General features: G+C 46.2%; 1 protein-coding gene across 1 annotated transcript; it reads left to right on the forward strand.

Annotated features, from left to right (window-relative positions):
* The first annotated feature begins 1,141 nt into the window (after window positions 1–1,141).
* Window positions 1,142–7,114, forward strand: LOC107282745 (dCTP pyrophosphatase 1-like). Its single transcript, XM_015810563.1, has 4 exons — window positions 1,142–1,402; window positions 2,535–2,656; window positions 2,787–2,897; window positions 6,079–7,114. Exons 1-4 carry the CDS (start codon window positions 1,148–1,150, stop codon window positions 6,305–6,307), a joined length of 717 nt encoding a protein of 238 aa, XP_015666049.1. The 5' UTR covers window positions 1,142–1,147; the 3' UTR covers window positions 6,308–7,114.
* Window positions 7,115–9,285: the final 2,171 nt, after the last annotated feature.

Raw genomic sequence — 9,285 nt, forward strand, 5'->3', positions numbered from 1 at the left:
CCCTGCTTTTGAGGAGGATAGCCTTCTGCATATGCTTAGAGGCACTCCTTCCTTGGGTGATTGAGATGTAAGCCCTCATACTGAAAGTAAGCCTTTATTCCTGGGGATCAGCTTTGGAAAGTCTTGAACTCAGGTTAAGCCCAAATTTGAGGATGTAAGGATTAGTGAATTGGAAAAGTTTGGAAATTGGGATGAAACTGGATTTCTGCTGTCTTGGAAGCATGTCTAAATGAATCGGAGAACACTGGGGCAGCTGCTTCACCCAGGACAATTTTATGGGAAAGCTCCACTAGGACCAGACTCCATCCTGGCCTAACAGATGAAAAGGGCATATTAACATTCATCATCTCAGAAAAGGGCAATTTTTTCCAAACCGTAGGCCCTACATGGCCTTTAAGTGGAGTGCCAGGTATTGTGCTCTAAAAAGGTTAGGGATGGCTGGGATAAACAAATGATTTGATTTCCATTTTTTATGTATAATTGAAATTAAATACGGTGATTATTCTCTAATTATGTTTTTAATACTTTTCTAGAGTAAATATGGTTAAAAACTAGAAGTTTCTGGAGACCACATCTAAACTTTTGAGGATATTAAGAGTGCTCTGACATAGCAAAATATCCCATACCTATAGTATAGGTAGGCCTCAACTTACAACAGTTTGTTTAGTGATCGTTCAAAGTTACAACAGCACTGAAAAAAAGTGAGTTATGACTGTTTTTCACACTTACAACCTTTGCAGCCTCCGCATGGCCGGGTGATTTACATTTGGGTGCTTGGAGACAGGTTCATATTTAGGATGGTTGGCGTCTTGGTGTCAGGTGATCACTTTTTGCGAGCTACCAACCTGCAAAGGAGATCAATGGGGAAGCCAGATTCACTTAACTGTGTTACTAATTTAACAACTGCAGTGATTCACTTAACAACTATGGCAAGAAAGATCGTAAAATAGAGCAAAATTCACTTAACAAACTTCTGGCTTAGCAACAGGAATTTTGGTCTCAGTTGTGATCGTAAGTCGAGGACTACCTGTATTGATTTTTATGTAGGAAATGTGTTACAGGAGAATGTCTGAAATAGTATCTCTTGTTTTTGGCAAACCACTTTATTAAACCTTCCTTCCTTCCTTCCCTCCAGGTGTAACTGATCATGGCATCATCAGAGAGGGATAAAGGGAAGGAAGAGGACTCAAATGCCCAGTTTCAGGCCATTGTTGGCGAGGAAGGGAGGACAGCCTGCCAGACCTGCAAACATGAAATGCGTGTAAATCCATCGGATCCTCAGCAGCACATGTCCACCAATGCACAAGACAGCACCACAGAGTCTTCTGTGTCCCAGACTGGCGAAGAACATAGAGTTTCAGAGGATTGTGGTCTTGCCAACGCCATTTTCAAAAGGACAGAGGTAACAGAGCTTCTGTTGTATTTGCTCACCCACAATCATTTGCTGCATCTCCACATCTATTGCATTGAGGCCTTAATTTATATATTTATGCATCTCTCTCATTCATCATTAGTCACATCTTCAGGAACTTCCTGAGCCTTCTTTGATCCTGAGAATTTCTTGGGAGGCTGTAAGAATTATTTAAAGCCACAGTTTTGAGGAAAGCGAATGACAGAGTTCATATCTGGTGCTAAACTATTATTTGTTTAGTCATAGTTTCTTGAGTAATTATGATTGGCGGTATGCAAAAACACTATGCTTAGACCAAGCCAATTATACAGTTAGAACAATCAGTGGAACAGCCTGCCTCCAGAAGCTGTGAATGCTCCAACAATAGAAGTTTTTAAGAAGAGACTGGACAGCCATTTGTCTGATATGGTATAGGGTTTCCTGCCTGAGCAGGGGGTTGGACTAGATGACCTCTAAGGTCCCTTCCAACTCTGTTATTGTGTCATTCTGTTACATGGCAGCTTACTCTATAGACAAATCTGATCTCTGTGAACTTTCTTGTCTCCTAGATACTGCCGTTTAGCTTGGGGCTCCAATGGAGGAGCATCACAGTGGTGGTGATCGATTGATTAATAACAGATCTCACCTCCCCTCAGTCCTGCTCCCACCCTGCCCATCTTTAATTGGGCCCATAGTATTTGCTTGTGTATTAACTTAACGTTTTTAGTTTATACAATTTTTATCTTTTATGACCGTACGCCGCCCAGGGTTACCCTGTGGTAAAATGGGCACCCAGTAAAATTTATAAATAAATATATTTTATAAATAAATATTTAATTTAAAAAATCTTAACCAGTATCCAACAAATTGTGAATCTTTTCTTAACTGCAAATTGCCCTAAAAAAATGAAGTAGTGATTATAAGAAGCTGCGACCCATTATTGTTTTTGTTTTTATTTAATGCTCAGACACAGAAAGAGTCTATACCACAGAAAGATCCATTTTAAATTTTGCTCTGCCCTCCACTGCAAGCATACCTCTAACTTCTTATTATCCAGTTGTAAACAGGCCATTGCAAAGGAGTGGGACCATTTTCTTATTCCCAACCAGTTAAATATTGACTTTACTCTGATTTTCCTTGCCAGCCCTTGCACACCTGCTCAACGAAGATGAACGAGGGAAAAGTAGATGAGGCAGTAGTGACTAATGGGCCCAGCACATCTCAAGCACCATTTCAGTTTAGTGCCAATCCCACTCTGGAAGACATGTGAGACACCCCTTTATATCACCCCCACTTACCCCTAATTCATGCCGCTTCCTCTTTTTGGAAGGGGTGCATATGAAAGATCTCTCCCTCTGCGGCCTTCTCATCTTCTCTTCCACTTTGTCTCCTGCAGCCGGAGCCTCCAGTCGGCCTTCGCAGCTGAGCGGGACTGGGGAAAGTACCACCAGCCCCGGAATCTGCTTCTTGCTCTGGTTGGGGAAGTTGGGGAGCTGGCAGAGCTCTTGTGAGTATAACAATCTGTGGAGTGGGGGGAAGAGATGGGGAGGTAGATCCCGAAATGCCTTCTTGGGGACCACAAGGGTCCCACCCACTAGGACAGACATGTCAAACACAAGGCTCAGGGGGCGGGTGTGGTGGTTTCATGTGGCCCGCGAAGCCATCCTGGAAACAGTGAGGGAACGGCCCCTGCTTCCTTGGTGCTGGCCCAGGCCGGCCGGGAGCCAATGTACAATTTTGGGGTGGTCATCTATGCTGAAACACATTCAGTATTAGCTTCACAAGGCCGTCTGGAAACAGTGAGGAACCAGCCCCTGCCGCTTCAGCCCCGCCCCCTGGGTGCATGCTGGGGAGGTGTCCCCTACTTCACATATCTGGCTTGATGGGCTCCGGGGGAGGGGTTTCAGCAGGCAGTGAGGCTCCTCCAGTGGACCATGCCTTGGCACTTGCCCTGGTCCCACCCCCTTCTGCCAGAGACCCTCAGATCTGTCCCACTCCTGCCCAGGCCTCCATAGGCACCCTTGACGTGAACGATGTAGAGCTGGCCACGCCCACCCAGTAGGCCACACCCACTCCATCTACACACACCCAATAGGCCACACACACCCTAGCCACACACACCCCGAGGGCAACCGCAATGCTGATGCGGCCCTCAATGAAATTGAGTTTGACACCCCTGCACTAGGAGTTAGGCAATGCAGAGAAGCTTTCCTTCTGCTAGTTCATGACCGCAATAAAGTTATTTAAATTTGAATTTTGTAGGTTTCCATTATCCCCTCCCTCTGCAGTTTAATTCGGGAAAAGGGTACAGATAGTCCTCAACTTACAACCACAGTTGGGACCAGAATTTAATTGCTAAACAAGTTGGTTTTTAAGTGAGTCGTGCCCGATTTTATAACCTTTTTTTTTTTGCCACTTGTTAAGCAATCACGGCAGTTGCTAAGTGAGTCATGCTGTCATTAAGTAAATCCGCCTTCCTCCATTGACTTTGCTTGTCAGAAGCCAGCTGGGAAGGTCACAAATGGCAATCCGTGACCACAAGACGCGGCAATAGTCATAAATACAACATGCCAGTTATCAAGTGCCCCAATTTTGATCACGTGACCGTGAATATATTGTAACGGTCATATGTCCGAGGATCGGTTCTAAGTCTTTTTTTTTCAGTCATTTTAACTTTGGCCACTAAATGAAAGGCTATAAGTTGAGGACTACCTGTGTGTCCACAGGAAGAGCTAAGATTCGGTTAGCTTTGATGGCAATAGGACTGCTTCTGCAGGATATCTGCTAAGGCAGGGCTTTTCAACCTTTTCACCCATTGTACCACTTTTAGGATATGGCAACATCTGAGTACCACCAGTCGCCTAGCAAGGCATCAAAAACCTGATGACCCCCCCCAAAAAAGGAAAAAAGTGATAAAGTACAGGTAGTCCTCGACTTACAACAGTTCTCTTAGTGACTGTTCGAAGTTACAATGGCACTGAATAAAGTGCCCCCCAAGGCACAGCCGAGCAAGACACCTGCCTGCCCACCTGGCGGTGCTCTTCCTCCTATCCGAGGTTTTCATTGTTGTGAGCATTTCTGTTGAGGATTGGCGGTGGGGTGGGGTGGGTGTTTGGTTTTTATTCCCCCCATCTGCTGGGTGGTTGCAGCAGGTTTTGGTCACTTCACATGACCCTGGGACACTGACCGTCATAAATATGAATCAGTTGCCAGGCATCTGAATGTAAATCACAAGACCCTGGAGAGGCTGCAACATTCCAGCTGATTGGTGCTTCTTCAGGGCTCAGCAGAAGCGCCAGGATCAGCGCCGAGCTCCAGCTGGAGCCTGGCGCTGATCCTGGCGCTTCCACTGAGCCCTGACAGCCCTGCAGCTCCAGCTGTCTCTCGCTCAGGCTTGTGCGGTGCTGCCACCGGTTCAGTTCATACCCCTCCCCCGCTACCACTTTTCTAGGATGGTCACGTACCACCTGCCAGGTGCCAATGTATCACAGGTGGTACCCGTACCACTGGTTGAAAAGCCCTGTGCTAAGAGACCAGTGGGCTTCTTTGTGCAGTTAGTTGTCTCCTGGACTGGGGGGGGGTGTTCCTCCATTCAAATACAAGCGTACATTTTAAATTAAACATCTAAGCAAGTTACAACATTGACCTGCAGTTGCGAGCAGATCTACAAAATGTGGATGAGATGCTTTATGGGGGCTCCCCATGGCTGCAACGCTCATCCACATCACCAGTCGGGGACTGAGTTCAGACATGCTGATTTGGTTTGAGCTTAAATGACTGTCCTTATTTACACAATGATGCTCTTTTCGTGGTTTTATTAATTTGGCATGGTTCCCGTTCCATTGGTTAGGTTACAAATGGAGGCGAACATACGTGTCCCAGGATAATGTTGCAGGATCCAATCTGGGTGGGCCACCAGGACCAGGGATTTTGTATTCCGAGCTTTTGTACTGCAGCCCATCTTCAGGGAACTTCTCTCTAGACACACAACCAAGTTGCTGAAGAAAAGTCAGAAAGGCTAGAGAGAAGTTCCCTAAAGATGGGCTCCAGCAGGCGTCTCAAAGCTCAGAAGACGAAACCTCGGGTCCCGATTACTGACCCAGATTGGACCCTGCATAGGTTATGTTATTTATTTAGCCCAGAAATAATTACCGTACCTTTTATCAGATTACAGAAAAGTATTTTTTTATTTTATTTTAAGATAAAGGCTAGGGCAGGGGTACGCAACCTTGACTCTTTTATGACTCGTGGACTTCAACTCCCAGAATTCCTGAGCCAGCATGACTCAGCATGGAAACCTCTCCCTTTCTCCTCAGCATGGCTGGCTCAGGAATTCTGGGAGTTGAAGTCCACAAGTCATAAAAGAGCCAAGGTTGCCTACCTCTGGGCTAGGGTAATGCTTTCTGGGCTAAATAAATAAATAACACAACCTATGCCCAGAGCAAACCCAAGTATTGACAGCTGCTTCCTAGCCCTATTCTACTTACCAAGGAAAGGAAAGGGAGAGAAGGATTCTTCAGCTGTGGCACTGGATTCCATTTTCCATGGATATTGGCTTGTCAGGGTTAAAAAAAACTCTGGTTTAGCATGAGAAGAGAATCTCCCTCAGGTTTCCTTCCCCCTCTTCAATCTGGCTCCATCTAGGCTGTTTTTTGCACTCAATGCTTTTGTCTGTTGGTTTTTTTTAGCCAATGGCGGGAAGAAGCTCCCGAAGGCCTACCAGGGTGGAGCCCATTGGAGCGTGAAGCTCTTGCTGATGAGCTCAGTGATGTCCTCATTTATCTGGTTGCCCTGGCAAACAAGTGCCATGTGGACCTCCCTACGGCTGCTCTCCGTAAAATAGAGAAGAACCGCCTCAAATACCCAGCCAAACGGGTCTATGGTTCCTCCAAGAAATACACGGAGTATCAGGAATAAGTATGGAGAGAACCTCTTCCTGGATGGAGAGAAGAAGAATCACTCTGTGGCTTCTAGAAGATGCTCTTTTCACGGTTTATGACTTCTTTGGGATGAGCAATTCAAAGTGACCCCTGTTTTGCTTTCGACTTGGGAAGGATCCAGCAAGCTCTGATTCAAAGATAGACCAATGGACCTGTTGTGGAGATCTCTGTTTTTGATCCTTTGCCCTGTCTTTTCTTTTGCAAAGTCGATCTGGAGAACCCGTGACCATCCTGGAAGTGTTGGGCTGCAATTCCATCACTCTTGAGACCGTGTTGGCCAAGAGTTGGAGTCCATCCAGATTCTCCATCCCAAACCTCAAGGGTTGCAGATGGATGCACGGGAGTGCAGAGAAATTTCTCTGGAGGGAGGTAAAACTTAAATGTCCCATTGGCTGTGGAAAAAGATATAGAGAAATACATGCCCCCTTCCTCGTGGAGGTGTATCAAGCATAGAAGTGCAAGGAGTTTTATAAACTCTGCTTTCTGAGTGAGGCTAGATTCTTCTCTCCAGCTTATGGCTATAGTTTTAGTTTAGTTTTTAGAGAAAAATAGGTGGCCACCATTTTGGCCTGAAGAATTGACGATTTCTTCTTGACTGCACATTCTTTCCAGTAGAATTGCCCACCTCAAAGTGTAAATTACATCTCATTTGGTATCCACTTTGGTCTTAAAAACAAACATGGAGGGCTTCTCTGAGGGAAGAAATGGCGGGAAGCTGAAGAATGAAATGGCTGTGGTGGTTTTCCTGCCCAGACTGGCAACATCACAAGGCTGTCGTTGTAAAATAATAAAAATTTCAAGAGGTTGCTAGATATGCCTTCTCTGTGTTGATTCATTTGCTCCTACCGAGTCGGCAGAAAGGACGAGTGATGTCATGATGCAAATGTGTCATCCCCTTACAAACACGTGACAGTACAATGTATAGTCAGCACATGCGTATGATATTGCAACACCAGTGCAGAAACAGTGGAGCACGCGTCATGAGGTGGTCGCACAAATGTCATGATGTGGGAGATACTGTGGATAGAAATGGACACCTGTGTTTCTTCTTCAGCACTTTAGTATCCCCTCCATCATATTTCTATTCTTGCTCGCCCAATAAACCATCCTGCTGATTCTGCCTATTACAGGTAGCCCTNTTTATTATCTTTTTTGCCATGATTTCTTACGCGGATTACTGCAGTTGTTGAGTAACACGGTTGCTAAGTGAATTCGATTTCCCACATTGACTTTGCTTCTCAGAAGCCAGTTGGGAAAGCTTGGCCATGGGACACGGCAACCATAAATAGGTGCCAAGCATCCAAATTTTGATCACATTACTGTGGAGTCACTGCGACAATCGCAAGTGCAAGGACTGTTCATAAGTCACTTTTCTCACTGCCGTTGTAACTTCAAACAGTTGCTGAACGAAGGTTGTAAGTTGAGGCCTACCTTTATAGTATTAAGCCAAGAATTAAAGAGTTATTTTTCCTTAGGTTCATCTTTTTGTGGCTTCTTACCAATTGTTCAACTCTTTAACATCTCGGCATTCTTGTAGAAGATTGGTAGATATTGTTGAAAATCATTTGGTTGTCCTGTTAAACTACTAAGCCATGGTGGTTTAATCCCAGCTGGTGGGTTTGCCTGCCATTGCACAAAACAGCCCTCCATAACAAAAGGACCAATATTACAGTTGAGAGAGTTGTGTAAATTCAGCCAATCAAAATCCTGAACAAATCAGATCTGGATTAATGACTGGGTCCTATTGAAAAGCCGCTACAGGTAGTCCTCGACTTGCAACCGTTTAGTGACCGTTCAAAGTTACAGTGGCACTAAAAAAAAGTGACTTATGACTGAATTTCACCCTTATGACCATTGCACCATCCCCAGGGTCACATGGTCAAAATTCAGGCGCTTGTCAACTGATTCATATTGATGACGGTCGCAGTGTGTCCCAGGATCACATGATCCCCTTTTGCATCCTTCTGACAAGCAAAGTCAATGGGGAGGCCAGGTTCACTTAACAACCGTGTTACTAACTTAACAACTGCAGTGATTCACTTAACAACTGTGGCAAGGAAGGTCATAAATTGGGGCAAACTTCGCTTAATAAATGTCTCTCTTAGCAACCGATATCTTGGGTTCAATTATGGTTGTGGGTCAAGGACTACCTGTATTTGAGGCTGGACAAGATTCAATCCCGAATCATTAACAGATCATACTTTAGATCAGGGCTTTTCAACCAGTGGTACGGGTACCACCTGTGGTACATTGGTACCTGGCAGGTGGTACACGACCATCCTAGAAAAGTGGTAGCTGGGGAAGGGGAATGAGCTGAACCGGTGGCAGCACCGCACAAGCCTGAGCCAGAGATGGCTGGAGCTGCAGGGCTGTCGGCTCCAGGATCAGCGCCAGGCTCCAGCTGGAGCTCGGTGCTGATCCTGGTGCTTCTGCTGAGCCCCGAAGAAGCACCAATTAGCTGGAAAGCAGCACTGATCCTGGCGCTTCCGCTGAGCCCAGAAGAAGCGCCAGGATCAGCTGGAATGTTGCAGCCTCTCCAGGGTCTTGTGATTTACAATCAGATGCTTGGCAACTGATTCATATTTATGACGGTCACAGTGTCCCAGGGTCATGTGAAGTGACCAAAACCTGCTGCAACCACCCAGCAGACGGGGGGAATAAAAACCAAACACTCCCCCCACCCCACCCCCACTGCCAATCCTCAGGCTCTCGTCACCTCTCGCCTGGACTACTGTAACGCTCTTTACATGGGGCTTCCCATGGGGAGCATCCGGAGGCTCCAGCTGGTCCAGAATGCGGCCGCGCGGGCGGTGCTGGGGGCGACACGTCGCTCCCATGTAACACCGCTGCTGCGCGAGCTGCACTGGCTGCCAGTGGCCTTCCGGGTACGCTTTAAGGTGCTAGTCACCACCTTTAAAGCGCTCCATGGCATCGGTCCTGGCTATCTCCGAGACC

The sequence above is a fragment of the Protobothrops mucrosquamatus genome, unplaced genomic scaffold, assembly GCF_001527695.2.
Source record: "Protobothrops mucrosquamatus isolate PMUCROS unplaced genomic scaffold, P.Mucros_1.0 scaffold11, whole genome shotgun sequence".
Lineage (NCBI taxonomy): Eukaryota > Metazoa > Chordata > Lepidosauria > Squamata > Viperidae > Protobothrops > Protobothrops mucrosquamatus.

Bases quoted from the DNA above. Each gene is read 5' to 3' on its own strand.
- LOC107282745 (XM_015810563.1), top strand. From the start codon at position 1,148: ATGGCATCATCAGAGAGGGATAAAGGGAAGGAAGAGGACTCAAATGCC. The intron at 2,657-2,786 runs GTGAGACACCCC...TGTCTCCTGCAG, and splicing joins AATCCCACTCTGGAAGACAT to CCGGAGCCTCCAGTCGGCCT. The intron at 2,898-6,078 runs GTGAGTATAACA...GGTTTTTTTTAG, and splicing joins GGGGAGCTGGCAGAGCTCTT to CCAATGGCGGGAAGAAGCTC.